This window comes from Haliaeetus leucocephalus, unplaced genomic scaffold, assembly GCF_000737465.1.
Source record: "Haliaeetus leucocephalus isolate CR32 unplaced genomic scaffold, Haliaeetus_leucocephalus-4.0 Scaffold240, whole genome shotgun sequence".
NCBI classification, from domain to species: domain Eukaryota; kingdom Metazoa; phylum Chordata; class Aves; order Accipitriformes; family Accipitridae; genus Haliaeetus; species Haliaeetus leucocephalus.
In genome coordinates, this window is record NW_010972676.1 from 8,724,178 (window position 1) to 8,745,688 (window position 21,511).

A 21,511-nucleotide genomic window follows, 5' to 3' on the forward strand; every position below is an offset into this window, starting at 1 on the left:
CCATACACTAAGTGCCCCTAGAAGTGCACCAACACTGGTTATCTGCCAAATCAGAGAAGAAACGCTCCCTTCCCCATTCTTGACATCTCCCAGTTCACTAGGTAAATGAAATACACTGCTAGAATCTTCTACTCAGCTGTGCTCTGTGCATATAATGTGGCATTTGCTTTTCTTCTTTCCTAGTTAAATGTTTAGCTTAATAGGTCATAAAAAAAGGCATCAAACAAAGAAATTTATGTGTCGGAAACTTCACTCTGTTATTTCTTAGCTTCAAGTGCATTGAACTCTGCCTAGGTGGATACTAAAACTATCTAAGGCAGGGAAGTACTCCAAGTGCTCTACATCGCACATAGGGCACCTGATGAAAAAGAAAGTAAAATCAGCCAGCCTCCCCACAGTCACTTCTAGCTCAAAACACAACCGAGAACCTCCCCTGAGAAGCTTCACAAATGCCATAAAGTGGGAGCTCCTCCCGGGCGCTGCCCTGGCGGTGCCGGCCCTTTGCAGCTGCTCGGCTCCACGAGCTCTCACGGCAGGTCCTGGGCACCGCTCTGAGTCAGAGCGTGTCCGGGTAACTCGCCCCCCTGGATTTTGGCTGCCAAGAGTTAGAACAGGAGCTGCTTCATGACCCGCTTCCAGTGACTGAGGTGCCCTGGGAAGCCAGCCAGCGGCCGTGACTTCTGGTCCCACGCGGCCCTGCCCTGGCCACTTGCCTGCTCAAGAAGGGAGGGGGAAACCTGCGGGGAGGGCAGGTGGGAGGGAGGCAGCGGGCCGGCGTGACGCAGCATGACACCGCGCCACCCTCTTGGTCCTCTTCAGCCGCCTTGCTGGGGCAGGGAGAGGAGGGAAGAAAGTGGGACTCGGCCTCTGGTTCTGTCAGCCGTAATCAACGCGTCACATTTTCACATACACCCTGCTCTGCAAAAGCCTGCTTGCACCCAAACGCTGCTCTGCAGGCAGGGCTTTTGTGTAACAGGTTGCTCAGGGAAATCCAACTGGAGGCAGCTGTGCTGGCACTGGGGCCGAGGGCGACGGCCGGTGCCTCTGCTCAGCACAGCCAGTCCCACCCCGGCAGCTGCTCGGGGGCGAGCAGGGAGGCTCTGAGCACCGGGGCAGGGCGGCTTGGGGGCTACCAAAGGGGACTGGGGAGCTGAACCCTTTATGAGTCTCCCGCCCCATCACAGAGGACGATTCCCTGCTCTGAGATCTGCGGCTCGGGAAGGCAGTGGACTCCACGGGAAAAAATGATTCACGACAGAAATATTACTCAGTGGCCCGTCGTTGCCCTTGCGAGCTCTGCAGCTCTGGGCAGGCACGCTCACCTGGAGCCGGCCGGGGCAAGCAGGGGAGAATACCAGGAGGGATTCAATCCCCCCTCCAGCCGCAGCTCGATGCGAACCCCAGCGAGAGCGGACAACCGCTGCCGCTGGCGGGGACGTTCCCTGCAACCTCCCTGCAGCTCCTCCAGACGCTCCTGGCCGGGGCTGGCGGAGAGAGAACGTGTCCAGCCACTGCTGGTGTCTATTCCAGGACTGCAAAAGGTACAAATTTGTTTCAGTAACAGTGATCTTGGCAGGCGAGAGAGGCAGCTCCAACATGCTTTTTTATACATACATATTTTGGACTCCCACCGAGAGTTATTAGTTATTAAAAAGCAATCAAATGAGGCTGGCTTTGGAGTACATTTGTTAGCCATATGATATCAATTAAGCCCCAGCCTCCTGACTGCAAGGAATTGACATTACCTCATACACAAGCAGAATTATATTCCTTCTCTCCCTCTCTCCCTCTTCGAAGTTGGTAATGCCAAGTATCTCCCACATGCCCAGGGAAAATGTTGCAGTTATCCTGAATATGTGGATGCCTTCAATTTGTAATTAATAGAGGTACGTAGCAAATGCTTTTGCTGGAGTGTGCAGCAGCAGTGAAGGATTCTCCTGGCCATACAGTGCTAAATAATGTGGTTATCAGTCCGCTGAACAAAGTGGGGCTGGTCAGCTGAGCAGCTGCCCACCGAGACCTGGGAAGACTCACAAATGAGATGTTATGCCGCTTGTTAATTGCCAGAGAAAGCAAGGGTTTTCTCTACTCACAAAGTAAGCTGCAAGCACTTGCTCCCATGTTGTGGGATGAGGCAGCCATGCTACTGTCAGTAGCATTAATTATGGCAGCTGACCACAGAGGTGGACCAGAGGCCACAGAAAGGACACTGAGCGAGTAAAATGCAGCTGCAGCTTTTGCAACAATGAGTAAAATTAATATAATCTACTAGCTCCTACAGAGCTATGAAATTAGTTGGAAGCTTCCACATTCTCACACTGGAGAGGAGTTCATATCTCAAACACCACACCTGACATCAACTGGAAACCCTAACAGAAGGGTTAAGACTTGTATTGACAATATGATATTATTTTAACAGATTTTAAAATTCCCAAATAAGCCTTATTTAAATTTCACTACAGATCTATGTGTTTGCTTAACAGGCATGGACTGGAAATGCTTCTGTGAACATCATAACATTTCCTTCCGGTACCTCTACGGTTGTCAAACTGTCCCGTATGTACCCAGCGATGCAGTCCAGCAAAGCAATACAAGAGTCTACACAGAATATTTTGTAGACAAAAGAATTGCTTAAGTGAATGCTGTATTTCCTTTTCAAGGCAATTTTACCTCTTCACGGCTTGTTTTTATCAAGCTTGCCCATTTTAATACCAATGCTGCAATTTAAGACTAAAACAGGGAGAATACTTTTGTCAGCCAAGTTGGCAGAGGTTTTTTTATCTACAGCGCTATGCAAAATACATATACAGAACTGTTCTATCAGAGCGCAAAATCACAAACAATTGCCAAATCAATTGAAACTAATATATTCCAGATTAACAGGTCTCTTGCCAATTAGTGAAAAAATACCTATTATCAGTTGCAATGGATGAAAATATTTTTTTCATAGTTATGTCAAACATAGGGATATTTTTATGAGTGAGAAAACTACTATGAAAACAACTGCTATAAAACATTCCAGTTCAAAATGTGGATATTCAAGGTTATGAACTGTGGTTTTAAGAGCAGACTTGTTAAAAGCAACAAAGCACTGTGGAACATTTTTGTAGTTATGTAAAGAAGGAAGCTGTACTCGACACATAAACCTGTGTACCTGACATGCCCTGTAATGAGATTTTATACGAATATATATTTTATATGTAATTTTTTATGTGTACTATGCATATGTATTTCTATAAAGTGAATACTTGTTGGAAATTATTTAGCTTCTGCTCTACAGTTCAGTTGTGGCATCTTCATTGCTTTGTCCTGTTTCTATGACTTGAGATGATTTATTGCTAAGATAGCGCACTGTAGGGGAACTCCTACAAAATTTTAGACAGATTTACCGCACCATAGACAAGACTTACCGATACATCACATATTCATTATTTCCATCACCTAGGACATGGCTTAAGTGTTGCATTTGGGATTTGTATTGTAGGTGTTCCCGGGTTTGTTGTTGGTAAAAGGGTTTTGTTTCACAGCCATAAAGAAAAGACCTATTTGCAAATCCTACCTTTCCAAGGCCTATGGGTGGAGGGATTTTCACTACCCTTTCAAGTCCAGTTCAAGGGCTAAGGTAATATTTATGGCTTTGATAAGGTTTCACACAACTGAGTGAAAGCCAAAGATGAGACATTCCTGACTAAAAGGATCCAGCTGTCAAACGAAGCACTGAGACCAGACAAACCAGGGGTCCGGCTGTTCTTGCCTTCTCCTGTAAGATCTTTTGCTTTAAAAATTCTTCTCCATTATAACCCACAGGATAATGCTAACCTGCACCTTATCCACAACATATTCTCGGGAGCAGGTCACACCATCCTTAGAACTGGGCACAAGCAAAGGCTCCATGATCTCAGCTGTAGTTGCCAGCATGTCAAAAGCTGGCACCCCAGACCACACCAACACAGAGGATAAAAGTCTCCCCATTTCCCACTGTTATAGAGATTTAAAGAGGGGTTTTCTCTTGAAGCGTAGAGGTGATGTTCAAACAACACTTACATCAGGTGCTACTGAAATCCAGTGGTGTGCAAGCAAGGAGTGAAAAGCACAGTCCCATTGCCGTGTGTCCCACAGTGAACACCAACAGCCTCTTGGCTATGCTCCCGTGATCAAAATGGAGAGTCCAGACCCCACGTGGGACAGAAAGTGTAGTATATGGGAAAAGCGAGCAGTGCAATGAAAGAAAATCAGGTTTGCGGGAGTTGGTTTATTTGATAGGAAAGGTCAGCTTAAGGGGGAGAAGAAACAGAGGATGTGAGAGGACACAGCAGTTGCAGAGACTGCTGACACCTGCGCTCGAGCAAAGAAACTGAACAAGGTCCACAATCCCGAATGCAGAACTCAAGTGAGAAAACCACAGATGAGTCAACAGGCCAAGTAATGCTATCAACAGAATGCAGCTTTCTGCAAAGACATGGACATCTACCCCAGCTCAACTCATTATTACATTATCTCAATTTTAGGCTTTCCTGCCCCTGACATAAACCTATTCAAGCCAGGTCTACTTTTACATTATATTTTTGTCTGGTATTCAAATATCCCCACCATCAATCTCCATGATGATCCCCACCATGGTCTCTCCTTCCCAGCCACATCCTGACTCCCTCATTTGTTACCTGCCTTTGGCTGTTGCAAATAGGAGCACAGCTTACAGAGACAGCAGGAGCCTTCACGCAAAGCCCTCTAGCATTCCTTGGGTGCTGTAATACCACACATTCACCAAACAGTTCTGTGTAATCAATGTGTCTGCCATTCACTGGCAAAATAAAGCTGCGTTAAAGTTGTCCAAATGGCCTTATGTTTGACATTTCTGAACTTTGGAGTGCTTGACTTTAGAAAGTCAATGTAAAACAATTGAAGGACAAGAATATTTGTCACCAAGGGGAGGTTCTTAGGAAGAACCCCTGGCCAGCATCAGGATCCAGCATTGCCCCAAAATGCGCTGCCCACCAGTCTCCAGGTGCTTGTGGCCATATTTCTTCTACTGATGCTCATCGAGCATGAGAAACTGCTAACAAACCACCAGGTTTTCAAATGCTCTGCATGATTTTAAATGTTTCCACTGGCACAAGTCTATAGCAGTCTCCCCAGTACCAAGGTAGAGGATCTGCCCAGAATGGAAGGACCACTCTAAGAGAAATATTGAGAGTTTTATTGCAACTCAGATTGAGTGGCTAGTCCCTATTACAGACAGTACAGAGCAAAACTTGGAGACCTATGAGAAGGAAATAAAAATCAGCCATGATATGCTAAGTTTTCAGTTTGGGGCAGGCACAAGCACAAGGGCACTTATTCAGTTGTATAAATAATGGCAGAACAGGAAAGAATGGGGTGATTTTATCCATTATCACTGTGTCAGAGCGAAGAATTGTGCACAGGGGAGCAAACAGATTTTAAACAGCTTTAAAGATTTACTACTGATTTTAAAAAAAGTTGCACAGCATGTGCATAACCTATTAACTCATTGCCACATGTTATCATTGCATTCAATAGCTTAATAGGGTTCACATACAAATTAGGCATTTCCACAGAAAACGAGAACATCAGATGGTCCTGAATGAGGTAAATAGGTTTAAAAAGAGGTAAACACTCGTATTTCAGGGCAGACTCATGAGACCAGAGAAAAAAGTCCTCCAGTGGGCAGGTATAGCATTACAGGACCATCATCTGTAGCCTGGAGCACAAGCCACTTTCAAAGACCTGACAATGCACAAAATGGCCCCCCGCTCTGCCTGGTATGGTAATTCTGGGTTACTGAAGGGACTCATATTACATTTTACTGTGTCTTCTTACATTTACGCCTGAGAAAAAATAGTACTTGCTATCCTTGAAGTGCACACAAGAATTTTTGGCTTCTTACCCACATAAATGTAAAATTGCACAATTTGCCTTTCTACTGGCATTATCCTGCCCGTGCCTGGCGCCTCTGAGCTGCTTCCAGACAAGAATTCCTGATTCTCTGGAGTGAGCTGATGGTGAAGCACAGCACACTGAGCCTTGAAGCTGTGGTTAACCCATAAACAATTTAGCAAATTGCTACCACTATCAACATTTCTAAAGGCATTAATCTGCAGCCCAGCATTATTGTTATTACCTTTTCTCTGATAACGTCCAAAATCCAGTGCCTTGAAGCCCTTTTATTCACACACTTTCAGTGGGGCCCATGGGCTATCAACCCAAGCACTGAAAATCAGAGGTGGGACTAACCTATGTTTTGAGAAGGAAACAGGGATGGAGAACTGCAAGAAGCCTTTAACCCTGTCCCTCCACAGCCCCACCGGTCCATCTGACTGCAACCTCAGCCAGGGCTCATCTGTCCGTCGCCTCCTCTTTGTCACTGATGGCATCCAACCTGCCCTCGGCAAGACGGCGCAGCAGTGGCAGGGAGGATTGCTGACTTCTGATGGTCCCAAGCACAGCAGCGTTAGTGGGACAAGGGCAGGAGCCGTCACAGTACTGTTTTGCCTTTGGCTGTTGCAAATGCTGCTGGAATGTGCCTGGACACCAGGTTCACCACTCAGGGAAGCACCAATCGAGGTGAGGGTGGGAAGGGGAGCGGAGGGACGGAAAGTAATATCTACTATTGGACATAAAAAAAAAAAAAACCAAACCAACAAACCATTGGCAAGGAAGAATACTTGATTTGATGTTTGCAAGAGAGCAATTATATTTTTAAAGGTGGCACGAAGCTTGCCCTTTGCCCCACTGGATCTAATCCAACACCAGCTGAAATTGCTTGCCAATGGCTTGCACTTGGGCTTTCATGTAAGTCAATACTTTACATAAAAACTCACAGTGCAAAATTACCCAATAGATCTATTTGTAATAAGTACCTTTCTATAAAACATTGAGCAAATAAGCCCTTATATTTTTAGGAGCATTTTAAGTGTTTACTATAAAATTTTATTATGTATTAAACTTAATTACCCAAATTAAATTCTCAGTTATTGTACCTGTGCATGCTGTTTTATTTTTTGCTTCACTAATGCCAGATGGTATAGCTATTCATTTTTATTTTAAAATTTTTATTGCATTTATTCAGTTATTTCACATTGGTGGCGAACTAATGATAGAACCTAGTTAAGCTTTAGTATTGCTGACAGAGACCGCGCAGGCTATACACTGCCAATCATGGCTGGCAACAAAGCACTGGGACTTTTTCTGAAGGAAGGCTGCAGTGATCAAACAAAAGGGACTGAAAAGTACTGTCTGCTAGGACCTAATGTTGAATCAAAAGCAGATTTCCATTTTGGAGCCAAATTGTTCTTGATTCCAGGTTTCAGAGATGAAAACATTACATCACCTTGGGGGGAAAGAGAAAGGATACAATAGAAATTTTAAGGCAAAGAAGCCTTACAGTTTGCCAAGCATATGACTGCTGACGATTAATTTTATTTATGCATTTATGGAACACCTTTTACATTTTTATATCAAGCATAATAACCTCCTCCCCCCACACCCTGAGCCTCAACCGTCTTAAACTACTGAAATAGGAAGTTACATTCTTAGTCTTTTGATTTGAAAACCAAGTTCCCTGCTTCTCTAAATGTTGTAACAGGCATATATTTTCTGGTAAGCTTAATGATGAGCTCTGCTAGCCATACAAATAATACAAACATAATTCACTGCAAAGATATGCCCCTTTCAGAGACCACTTCATTTATTCTTTGTAGTAGCAAAAAGCTGAAAAATCCAGGCATGAAATAATGTTTTCCAACTATACTTTTTGTTATATTTATGGTCTCTTTGGTAAAATCAAAGGAATGCACTTCTGTGTAATGGGGCATAGTTTGAATGGCACAGTAACCATCACGCCATAAAATTTAGAGTCGGGCTACTTGATTACAAAAGCATGTCCTCACTCCAGCCTTTGCACAATGCAGCTGTTTAAATCACTGGGAGTTTAAAATTGGAGTCACTTGAGAACTAAAATTGCATGTGACGGCAAAATGGTAGAAGATATTAAGTCTGGGCTGCCAATTTCAGAGCAATTTCTAGAAGTCTGAGAGCTTACTGATAAAATTATGGGATGTAGAACATGCAGCACTCATTAAATTCATTTTCTTTTGCTTGCAGCACGAGATTTTCTATCTTGGCTCTTCACTGTGGGACTCCTTGAATTTAGAAACAGGTACCAACAAACAAGAATGGGGTAATGAGATTTTGAGGAATGGAGCCTTTAAATTCTGCTGGTTTTCTCCTGAGATACGCTCTCTGCTACCGCATGTTCATTTATTACTGTGTTGGACAAAATCTTGCAATCCCTACTTGGTTTAAAAATGTTCATCATGTGACAATCCTGTGTAAATTTTCAAGCAGGTAACAACATGCTAATGCAACAATCGCCCTCCTTTTCCTTTCAGGTGGTGTGCCACCGTATGGCATCGCAGACACCATCAGTCAGAGAAGGGACTGGAGTTTACAACATCTGGCACCTCATGCTGACACAGGGCATTAAGATAAGGAGGTGGAGCTCCACTGTGACCACCAGGCTCCATGCAGTAGGCACCAAGGTAAGGTTTTTCCCCAAGTCTCCCACCTATTTTTTATGCTCATGTTTCTCTGTATCGTGGCTTAGTTTTGACAGTGGAGCCACCTCCAACTGCTTCATCTCTGGCAGGTGGACAGGGAGCTGGCCTTCCCCGCTGTGTCGCTCCCCCGGGAGCACGCGGCAGAGAGACCTGGTGAGGTGACACCTCAACACACGCTACAAGTGATGATAATTGCATTGTTATAATAAACTACAGCGGCTTTTTTCTTGTATTTTTCATCCTTCTCCACAGAAGCACACAAACCATGTAAGCTCTCAAGGATGCCCAGGATGACAGATATTGCGGCTCAATAAAACTCAATAAAAGCAGGTTTAATAACATACTTTTGCTGCTTTTCTGAACTACAAATACTAAATAGCCCTAAATCTTTTTCTCAAGGTAATTCCCAGATTTCCAAAAGACAGCTAAGATGAGACTCCTGCACCCAAATATTACACACTGAAAACACACTCAATACATTGAGGTTTATCAGAAATATATAAGAAAAACGCTGTGACTATCAGTACAAAGCTAATGTCTTAACCATTGCCTCCTCGGGGTGACATCTCAAGAGACCAGGTCTCCTGTCGAAGCATTGGTTACCTCCCATGCAGGCAGGTTTCTGCATGGCAAAAGCCAGCGCAGAATCTGTCCTCCATTGTTCCTCAAAGCAACTCACACAGTTTCCACAGGAGAGGCAGTTTAAGGATTATCAGACACCATTATGAGTCTGCTTCTTCTCTTTTTCCTACGCTATTTAACCCTCATCCCTGTTGCCAACAAAATGACAGTAAATTCAATAGCTTCCAGAAGCCTGTGATAACCGTGTGACACATGCAACAGCACAAGGATGAGGAATGGGGCTTGAAGAGTGGCCTCCTTCCTTGCAACCTCAAAACTGCTTAATTATGAAATGAGTGCAAAGCCATTGCAGAACCAAAGCAACACAGGGAAATAAGGGTCCAACACTTTTTCCTTTTCAGCTGTTAAAAGGCTGTAAATTTTTTTCCACATTTGCATCTATTGTTTCTCTCATTTTTATTAAATCTTGGTGTGTACCAGTTCAGACCATTTTGATTTCCACCTGCATGAAAGTTACATACATCTTGCATGGTCTGACATCACTTAATCTACAAGCTTAGAGTTAATTCTCTGTTCTACCTAATTAACTCCACTGGACTGATCACACTTAACTTCTCTCTCCGGCTAAGATGCATGCAGCTGCTCATCTAAAGCATACAAATTATCTCATAGCCTAGTTATGCTGCTGACACGAGGTCATGAAAAATGTGCCAACAAAACAGAATCCCCAGCGCTCCAGCAGACAACAACGAACCTCATATTTCACTATAACTTGGCAATTAAGTCAGAAGAAATACCTCGGGAGAGGAGCCATTCTCCCGGATTTCAAGCAGAACAAACCACTGCTGATGAATTAGCTGAGACCCACTGCAGTGCACAGGCAAAATGTGAACCATGCTGAAACTCTTCGTTCTTAACATTTCTAATGGCATAAATTAGGATTTCTGTAAGTAAGGCACAGGGAATGAGGTGACCTGCTGCACGAGACCGTGCTGCCTTAGGAAAAGCTCAGCACAATTCAGCATCATTTCATCCTGCAAACAGATGAAGGAGCTGCAAGAGCACCCACACTCAGCGACGCCAGAGCTGTCCTGGCCCCACGTGCCTTTCCGCATGCCCACCAGTGGCTGCCGTCCCAGAGACGCGTGCGCCAACTGGGACTGCCAGTCCTGTCCCATGCCACCATCCTGACATCAAGATTTTAATGACCTGAGGTAGTACAGATGTGGTTCTCCTACTGCATGCACACCAGCAAAGACCTGAGTCAACTCGTAAACGCTGGGCAATTATTGTCAGTCATCCTTCTGCAAACTGCAGGAAAGAGACTGTGGCCTTTCCCCCTCTGCTCAGCACAGACTAATGCATTACCATATAAACATTTCCACAACACTGGTAGGAAAAGATGTATTTTTCTGACAGGCCACACAAATTTAATCAGAGCACGCTACCTGCTGAAGACACTGCGATGGCCCAGGGAGCAGAGCAGGGTTCATTGGAAGTGACAGCGACCTCCCCCCGGGGACGCCGAGGACAGGCAAAGCAGGATGGCCGGCCGTGGTAGAAGAGTGGGTGCAGGGATTATGCTGCTACTCTCACAGTAGACCTGGCTCCAGGTCGTCCCGGGCCATTCCTTCGCTACTGAATAGCAAAGACTGTTAGAAGCAAGGAAGGGAGACGCAAACACCTTTTCTTTGTGTGGCCAGAGTTGACTAGAAAAAACACAAAGAAATCCACCTGGAAACCCCAGACAGAAACAGGTCCCAAACCATTTAGGAGAGTCTGGGTAGATGTGAAGCACGGTCTATTAGTCAAGCACAGTTTCAGATTTCACCTGTTGCTGCATTGGGATAGGCCTGACATCTTTTATGGATATAAAAATATCCCACAGTTGACTATATCATCACTTAACTTCATTTTTTCTTCCTAGAGGAGTGTCCTTTGAAGTTCCTCTGTGTATTTCATTACTGTCTTGGGATCTGGAAAAGCTGTTGTTACTTGAAACCACCAGATCTGGAATCCATTAAAGATGAGACCGAGCCAGGGAGCACCAGTATGGTACTAAGCACTCAGCCACAACAATTTAACCCAACTGTGCAAGAAAACTTTGATTAATTATATGCTCAGTAATTATGTCTAAAACTACTTCTATTACCTCTAAATGAGAGGTAACTAATTTAAGATAGCAATGAGTGACCTTTTCACATGCACATGACCCATATCAACTTTGAAAAATTACTTGCTTTCCAAGAATGAAATCCACTCCTGTCCATCGTTCTCAGAAAATCTATACTGCCCACAGAAAAACATACCAGCCACATGATGCATTATTCATAGGATTATAACGTTTCCTCTCTTTCCAAGAGCAATACAATTTACAGGAAAATAACAGAGAATGTAAAGCCCAACGCAAATCAAAGCATAATAGATAAAAGTTATCTAGTACTATGTTCTCACTCTGATGGTGGAAGTGAGGAAAGGAGAGAGATGCTCCAGTCTGTACAGTAATAGCCCCCTCGTGAAGGGACACGTGGATTCTGTACCACGCGACATGCACAGTAATTACAAGGCACTCCTTTGCCATCAGAGCTGGGCTACTTCCAATGGCACGTTTTCAATAGGTGTTTTCACCTTGCCAATGTAAGTGAACAAACAAGTCACTGCATTAATACGTAAGCAGTTTTCTCCTGATGAGAAAACATTAACAGCCTTTTCACATACACCTTCCACCACAGACATTAAAAAGAACCAAAGCAAACACCCCCAGACACCATCTCCCATCTTTCTAGCAGTAACTGGAAATCAAGCCTACTGCCTGCAGGACCTGTTGCTAAAATGTTTCTGTGCTTGGCTCAGGCTTCGTCTCCTTAGGCTGTTAGCACAGTGTAAGGATTGTCTTCAAATGTGCTACCAGGACCTGCTCAGTAGATAAGAGATTGTTACTCCAAGCATTTTTAATGCTTCCTCAGTTGTACTTTGGAAACCTACTTTCTAACTTCCAGTTTTTCTGAAAAGAGCTTGCAGCAACCCACACCTCCTGCTGGGATAAATGATTCGAAGCTCCTCTCTCTTTCAGCAGGGTAAATCAGGTATGTAACTATTTGAAATCAACCAACCGATGGAAAAGGAGAATGGACAGAGATGGTGCTACCCGAGGAGCCCACCGATCACCCTGCGACGGGCATGTCCCACCAGAACACAGCAACTCACTGCTGCTGTGCACACTCCGTGAAGTCCTGGCACCAGGCAGGAGTCCAACGCACACAAACCCAACTACCTCCAGGCACTGTCCACGCCAGAGCATTCCTAACCCTGTCACCACCGTGGAAGCTGAGCACATCACATATATTCATTCCGGTGAAGACTTCCTTATCACTCAACTGTACTGGGGATCTCTGATGAACTGATCACAGAAAGCTCTCCAGCAGCTTATCCTCACTCCTCAGTCTTCAATGAACTGTATGGTTTGGAGAAGCCCTTTGAAGAACGGTGAACCATCCAGGTTTTCACATATCCAGTTCATGATCAGACAGCAAAAATCTCATCCTGGCCATCTCCCTAATCCCATAGACACACACTTCCCTGCTGGGGCCTTGCCGTGCCCTTCCATCCCCCATGCAGCTTTAACAGCCTGCGCCTTTAATCCCATTTGCAGCACATGGTCAGCACGTGCATCGTGTCTGTGCTTCCAACATATTTCACAATGCTTTTCAGGGAAGGCACAGCAGAAGACCGGACATCTCTCCAAACATACAACTATTTTCAATAAATCATTGTATCTGCTCTAACAGCCCTGATCAAAATTAATTACAATCCTAACCTAAGAAATCGTCATGGCACTTACAATGAATTACTGCCATACAAGAGAGGTCTCCCCAAACTTCAAGCTTGGCCTGTGCAACTTAGCTGTAACAATTCAAACCAACAGCCTGACCCAACTTTCTTACAGCCTCCTGCAGCTACCCAGCGACTCCTCTGTCCCCGCTCAGCCTCCTGCAAACACCGTGCCCCTGGCACGGGCACACGGGCTCCCAGGGGCTGCAGCAACAGGGACCCCAACACCCGGCCAGGTGCCCTGCTGGGGCGGGAGGGAGGATCTCCGGCTTTCCCCCAGCCCGGCCCCAGGGCAGCGTACAAGTCCTGTCCTGGAGATAAAAGAGCCTTGGGGCAATGGGTAAAAGCAGCCAATGATGATCAATTGTACAATGAAAGGAAGCAAGCCATTTAAAAAGGAACTTTTAAAAAAACAGGCTGCATCTGTTTAAAATTACATTAGAAAAAAGGTATAACGAATGTCCCTATTTCCACAAAAGGATATATTCTCTTACCGTAACCTCTTGGCAGACTGAACACTCTGGTCTACAGGATAACAACCACACATATAAGCTATCGCTTCCCAATTATACACAAATTAATAATTCACTGCCACAGGGAAAAATGAGCCCAATCATCCATCATTCTTATGGCAGCTAATTGGGCGTGGAGCGGGCCAGCTCTGGTGGTAAATTGTAAATAATGCATATAGTATATCAAATTTTGCATGTAGATAGACAAGTTAATTTGCTTCCCACTAAAGAAAAAGGCCTTTTTAAGAAGTAGACCATTTATCTCAACACTAACATGCACGACTGCTTTCACACATACACCTACCGTTACATATGTCCACCATGCAGAAAATCTTTTAATAATGAGCATCATGTTTCAAGATGTGTGTGTACGTGTGTATATATATGCATACATATGTGTATACAGACACACAGAGAACCTTACAATTCAAATAAAATTCACTGTGAATACACAGATATTGAAGTCTCAAAGCTTCCACGAATAACATATATATGTAAAGTTTTCTAAGAGACTGACACAGGGTTGTCTCTGTATCAAACATTCTCAATCACATGCCTTATTTGCAGGTTTTAGGAAAACGAAATATAATTCATTGGCAATGTCCAGCTGCTTTTTTATGTAAAAATGAACCCACTTGCCACTGGAAAGTTAGGGAGTGGAACCAGCTGCAGAGGGTTTTTTTGTTTGGTTGTGGTTTGAGTGTTTTTTTAAAAACAAAACAAAATATTAAGCTGTTCTTAGGGGCCTTTGAGTTTAAAACATGAAAGAAATGACTCTCTCCTTTTCTCCTTCCCCACAGGCAAAAAAACCCCATACACTTCTAAGCAATTCTCAAGCAACCTGTGTCGCTAGTGTGGTGCATTGCTCTCCCCATAGCACAACTGCTCGTGAGCTACCATCATTCACTCACAGCTCCACAGAAGACTTGGCATGAACAAAAGATATTTAGACTTCAGAGCTTGAAAACTGAACCAACTTACTCTATATAGAATAACACTTACTTTCTTTTTTCTTAAGGTAGTTAGAAAAATTATGAAAATCACCTTGATAAAACACCAGTGATGTTGCATATGGATGTTGAGGTGTGATGACATAAATGCTCTCTACTTTTTCGGCAGTTCTAATAACATACTTAGATATTTGACCCTTTTCTACTCTCCCCTACAAACAGAAGAGGGAAAGAAATCCCTTGGTTGTTTTCCTGGCTGACGCTGAAGGAACTCGTCAACCCACAGCGGGATGCAGTGAGATCCAAAACTGGGCCCTTTGTAGTTGAAAAGGAAAGTCTTTAGCCAACTGGAAGTGACTTCTGATGGAAACTTTATGATTCTTCTTCTCCAACAGATTAATTGAAGGAAAAGTTTAACTTGATGTTTCATTCTGGTATCTATTGGCAACTGATACTCAGTGATAACTGATATGCTTGCAATTTAGGAGTAAAAGCTTTTCTCCTTCATGCAAATGGCATCACACATTTGGTATTGATAACGCAGAGGGATTTGGCCTGAATTCCAAATTAACTAAGGATCCAAACTCATGATACTCATTATTTTTCAAATCTCATGTTTTCTAAGACAAACTGGAGTTCACATTCCCTCATATTCCTTTGCACGTTTGAACCCTTAGAAAATAGCTGGTTTGTGTTTCAAAGGGTCTGATTTTCTAATCACAAGGACTAGAATTTTCTCCTTTGTATTTTCTTTTCATCATTCAAAATTCTCATGTAATCCACAGCTTCTAAATGCTGAGGAATTATCACAGATGCCACAATATCAAATACCTTTGCAAGAACTCCCCAACCCACTATAAATCAGTGCAAGGTCAGTAAGGGCTGCACACATGGCAGCCACCCCACTTAATGGTCCCTTCAGGGTCCTTATCAGCACCTAGGCACAGATTTCTAAATGCACATAGGCAACTAGCAAACATGCAAGCCCTGTGTTCCCAAAAGCATCGATTTCTCTGACACCAAGCCATGAAATACAACAGTCCAAAACCACAACTGAGTAACCTGCATCCCCATCACTGAGCAAGTGCACTGCGGTGCTGCTAACGTCAATGCATGATGCCATGCCCTGACATGGAGCATCACTGTAGACAATGGTCTGAAGACAAAACAGCTTAAACCACACTCCCAGATTATTCCTGTTCTGGGTAATACCATGTGGCTGTGGGCTACTGGGGGAGTAATGCCATAGCCCAGGGCTCTTGCTGGCAGATGCTGCCAGTCACAAACATAACAAGGGGAGCAGCAAGACATCACTTCAGGGTGTAGAGTAAAAGCACATTGGAGCAACTCTTTGCATTTCTGTCTATGGTTTCTGTGTGTTGCTCCCAAATAAAGCCAGCACTGTTTGCAGAAATTTAGACTGTCCTTAAAAAAAGTAAATAAATAAATAGACAACAAAAACCCCAACAAAGATATTCTTTGCGTAACCCACACCTGCAGGTGACTTAGGGAGATGGGATCTTTTCAGCAGTTCCCAGCATGTTAGAGGACAGACCGTGATTAAAAGTAAAATGATGACACTTCTGTCCAGTTGTGCTCTGGCCGGGACTACTTGGTGAGAAGGGCAGGCTGTGTCAGTCAGAAGGATCACACCCACCCCCGCAGCAGGAACACACCCCATGCTCCCAAGTCTTTGCTCCAGAAGTGGAAATCCCAAACCCAAATCTTCCACCAGAGTCCTCTGTAGGGCAGGCAGGAGGCATCTCAGCTCCTGTGTGTGAGGAAGGCTGGTATCTTCCTTCTCACCCTCCCACACTGGAGCAGCCCTTGGTTAAGAGCTGGAACTCGCAGTCAAAGCTCTCTGTTGTCAGCAGGGACATCTGGCTGAGAGGATGAAACAGGGGATTTCACAGGCTGATTCACAGCGGCTCTGGTGGCAGAGCATTCAAACAAGTAAAGAAACTAATGCATGATTACAGCTCTGAGCAAAAGAAAATAATTTGTCAAAAGTTGAAGAAAGTCTTGCCTAATTTTCCCTTTGGTCAAAAAGACAGATACATACATGGCAGAACTCAGATTTTTATTTTTTTTAAATTTTATTTCTTTTTGACCAGCATATAGCCCATACATGACCCTCCGCTTCCAAATGAGCATTGTGGAAAGAAAAAAATAAATCATTTTTAGGGCCATATTTGGAAATGCTGGATCATCCAAAGACTCAGACAGAAACAGTTCTGAAAGCTGCTGGCCTGATGTTTTATTCCCCATCCCACCATCTAATGCTGCACCTGAGCCACTCTGCAATTTCTGTAAGCAGGGCAAGATACTGCTCCCACTCAGCAGAGCTCATTCCAGCTGGCCAGGTGTGTGTGGGGGGGGTATCTCTGCCACCTCCTGCAAAGCAGAAATTACAAATCATGTCCACAAACAGCAAAGTAAAAAAAAAAAAACAACTCACAGCAATATTTACCTAAATATTTAAAAGAAAATAATTTTAAAATATTAAAGGTAATTCTCGTGGAGACTGATGTAATACTAAATGGAAATAAATTAACATTTTCATTCCACTAAATGAAATAGAACCCACACACATAAAACAAAACCAGAGTTTGCATTGGAAAGACAGCTTAAAACTCCCAAGCTTTAACTCAAAACATTTTTTTTATTAAAGTATGAATGCATTTATGCTGGAGAATAGTTTACATACATTGTAAAGCAACAAGCATATTTTCAAGAGGTGTGGGCCCTCCTCAATATGTCTCCATGCTCAATCTACATGCTTTAACACGGGACTCACACATACACTCTCACTTACAAACATATAGACCCACAAAACACAGACATAGAGCTATCTGCTTTGATTAGATTTCTTTTAAGGCTTCTGTAAGGTGCCCTAGTGCCCCTAACATTACCATAATTACGAACAAAATTGTATAAAGGAGCAGCATTACCTGCAAACTATTGATCTGCTCTCAACCTTAAAAAATATCAAGTGAAACAGGTTTTTCCTTTTATTTGAGTTTTATTAAACATCTGCATTTAAGAAAGGCATGACTCTGTATATCTGTGAAAAAGGAAAGATAACGCGAATCTTAAAATGAGCTTCTCAACCAGAACAGATGTTCAAACCTGACTCCCAAGGGACCGTTTCCTTTGATCTTTACAGTAACGCAGCCCTGGCTGTGCGACAAGGCACTACCAGCTCCATCCCACCAGGGTCACTTGACCAGCAATGCGGAGACCGGTAACATGGAGTTGAGGCTATCATGCTCATATCACTTCAGACCTGAGGTTGATGAGAAGTCAGAGACACTAACAGACCCAAGTGTCCCTCAACTCTTACCAGTGGGCCCCGCTCCCGCAGAGCACATCAAAACACACAGATAGTGGTGCTGGCCTGCTGTACCCCTAGCCATTGTGGAGTATTTTTCCTCTTTTTGGTATCCTGCAGTACATAGTCTGAAACTGCAACTACTGGTGTTGGGTGAAGGACGTGGCAGCAGGTATATTAAGAAAATAGGTACAATGAATAAAATAAAGGATAGCATATGATATAATGTGTACATACAAGCATCTTCTTTCATTTTTTATCTGTGAAATGTGAATTAACTGCAGAATGCCAGGCCATTAGTCTAAAAGGCTATGTATGGCTGTCTTAGCCTACGTACGGTCAATGGATTTTTGTGATGCATCATGGAGAAAGATTCTTCGGGAACCATCAGGGCTTTCCAGGTCTACTTGCTCTTGTGCATCAGCCCCCAGCTAGGAATGCCAGAGGAGCAACTAATAAAATTGCCTGACCAGTCTTATAAGACAAACAGGAATGATTCTACTTCATGGTATGCACCTGAACTACAGAGATGAGAAAGGGACAGTGATGGGTGGGTGTAGAGAGATGGGGGAGGGAGCTTTTTTCTCACTTTTACAACAGCAGCAGATTTCAATGTAACGTAATTACTTTAATGATGCATATCTGTAGGTACTGAATTGCTCTTTTGATTTAAAAAGCTGGTCAGACAAGTGTTTGGCAGTCCTTTCATTCCCCAGTTTCAATTGTTGCTTATTCACCTCTCAGATCTCACTCCCTAGGCCATTTCTGCCTTTGCTGAACCGTGAATGAGTTCAGTCAGCCATCATCAGATTCAAATTCATGAGACACTTCCTCTGACGAGCTGTTCCTGTGGATACGGCCATCGCTTTTCATGCTGTGAAAAGTCTTCTTAAAGGCCTCCATCATGGCATGGGCCAGCTTCTTGGCCTCCAGCTTGCTCTCACACTCTACAGCATGGCAGTCCATCTGGTAGGACAAGTCATCGTTGATCTCCCGATAGACCCAAGCAAAGATGTTTGGGCTGACGTTGTGGTCAGCAGTGCAGTAGGCTATACGTGCTACCTGAAAGGTATCCATGTGGACTGTCGCCTCGCCTTTGAGGTCCAGATGATGCAGCCAGACTTGGAAAGGGCGAATTTCCAGAAGGGCGTTAGCTGGGTAAATATCCTCCCTGGCGAGCGTGTGCTTCTTCCATAATTCAATGACTGGTTTCTCTGTGCAGCCTGACAAAAATTGCATCCCTGTTGTGGAAACCTTACCCAAATATGTAACCTGCAAAGAAGAGCAAAGATAGGTGAAACACAGACAGCAGGCTCCAGCATTACTTTCTGCTGTTCCAGGGAACTTTCCTTTATCTGGAAAATAAAAGCACCCCCACCCTGCAAACCCCCCCAATTTCCCCAGCATCTTCAGTAAAACAGTTTTCAAACTGCTTTCCAGATATTTGCTTTTTCAGATGCTGACTTCACCAATCAAACCCAGATGTTAGAAATGTTCAGTCTCTGAGTTTTAAGGGATTTCACTCTCTTCAGGTCCCCTGGAAAGGCCTGCTTTAGAGCCCATGACTGTACCTCTAAGCTCATGTCAGCAAGTTTAAGTGCCAGTGGAGCAGGCCCCAGGTAGCTGTGATGCTAACCGCTTTTTTTTCTTTCTACTTTATTCAGATGATTTATTTGTATCATATTTCAAACATTAATATCAGGGAGACTGAGACATTCTCAGTTTGATAATACAAGGCTGCAGGGGGTCAGAAAAGCACGATCACAGTAGAGGATTTTAAACTGTTTGAATGTTTTTTTCCAAAATGATCCTGGTTTTCCACCACTTCTGCTGTTTCTACTTAAGTTTTAAGCCAGGAATAGCTCAAAGCTGTTCGAGACTCTATCTTTGACCAGGGCTGAGACATTTATTACATCAATTTTAGAAAACATGCTGTTAAAAATCTAGCAATAAATCTACCTTAGTTTAATCACATCATGTCTGTGCTTTTCTGTCTAGCTCTTCTGAGTAAATATCCTGTTATCCAATCTGCACAGGAAGGCAAGGTGGTTTTAGTGCCCTTACTGTATTTTGTTCACCAAAAAACAAATCCACTGAGAGGTCCATATCAAAATTCTGTATTAAGCCTGTGCAGAATCTCTGCAGCTGCTAAAGAGGCTTTCTTCCACTTACAGATGAATGGAAGATTATTTTATCTGGGAAAAGGGATTTTCTCTAGAAAAGACAGATCAATGCCACATAAATACAATTATGCAAATTATTCTATTTATTGCTGTTGTCAGAATGGTGCATTTAAGAACAACTATATGAAAGCAAAATTGCTCCTAATTTGTCTCTTGCAGCAGTAATTGCTTGAGACAGAATTTTGTGCCTCTTGCTTGACGTCTTATAATCTCATGTGCATTTTACTCAAGGCATTTGGAGAAAAAAAAAGTCATCACATGCACTTTCCAAACTAATTTCTTCAAAATTCTGCATTAAACACACAGTATCAGCTATTTTTATTTTGTATATGCTTTAAGAAATGCAAAGAAAAAATATGGGATTTCCACACTTAAACACATTAAAAAATCATACCCACAAGGAATACAGGATTTGTATTCCATGCAAACAAAATTTTCCACAAGAAAAATATTTTGCTGCAAGCTTCATAGGTTTTGTTAAACTCAGAGACCTAAATTAAGCCATAATTAAGGAAAAAGCTTACAAAACATTATTGGAAGTCCGTGTGGCTTAATCACGCCTGCCAAAAAAGCAATTTCATACCATTGACATTTCAAAATGGGAAATCTTATTCTTTGCCTATAAATATTCATGCTTTGCACTGGGAATATGTTAAATCTTATAAAGCTTTATATTTTTTGGAACAGTGGGAAACACAACAGCTAGAACAGTTAACAAGGCAAGACCCACCAGTGTTTTGCTTTATTTTATTTTATTAGTGATGAGAGTTGAGTTCCCTAAAGTACTGTAGAATAACTTAAAAGAAAACCTCAGAGCTCATAGTGCCAACTAAACACATACAACCAGCACATACAAGACCAAAGAAGAATATGTGTCTGCAACATACTGGGGGGTATTTCAACATATATCCACAGTCATATTGCTTTCAAAAGATCAAGATCAGTGTGCAAATTTGCGCATTCAATATATTCTCCGAAGGTTCACTCAGCACCATTTCATATTCACAAGCCGGCTAACAAAAGACTAACACACGCTGTAAATTAACTGAGCGTCTGGGGTTAGATTCAAAGCCCATTGCAGTAACAGAAGTCCTTCACTGACTTCAAAGAGATTTGCACAAAGCCTTTAAACCCTGAGGAACAGAGAATTAGCCTTTTGCTCATGCACTTTTTCACTGCCCAAATACAGTTTTGAATCCCTGGCCGCAGGAGAGATGCTGCCACCACTCCAACATTTTGCCTGCCCCGCTGCTGTTTGGAGAAGACCAGTATCACTTGGAGCATGCAGAAATAAGCACCTCTTGTTAGTGCACAACAGTAAATGCAGGGAATTGTTTCATTGCAGGCTTGTCTGCAAGAGGAAGCTGTTGGCAGCATGTGAGCTGCCCTGCCACGAGGGCATAAGGAATGGGAGAAGAGAGGAAAGCAAAAGCAGCTACATCCCACTTAGGAAGCATTATTATGGGTCTTCCCAGGCAGTTAGCACTGCTGAGCTCGGTGCTGCAAACTCACCCCCAGCACACAGAGCATCAGCTTCTCAGCACAG

At 43.3% G+C, this 21,511-nt stretch overlaps 1 protein-coding gene across 1 annotated transcript in view; it reads right to left on the reverse strand.

The window, feature by feature from the left end:
• Window positions 1-17,890: 17,890 nt before the first annotated feature.
• The window catches only part of PID1 (phosphotyrosine interaction domain containing 1), a 54,284-nt gene continuing 50,663 nt past the window's right edge, over window positions 17,891-21,511 (reverse strand). The window contains exon 2 of the mRNA XM_010568315.1: window positions 17,891-19,054. Within this exon, the coding sequence (XP_010566617.1) occupies window positions 18,578-19,054 (477 nt within the window). The 3' untranslated portion in view covers window positions 17,891-18,577. The remainder of the gene's footprint in view (window positions 19,055-21,511) is intronic.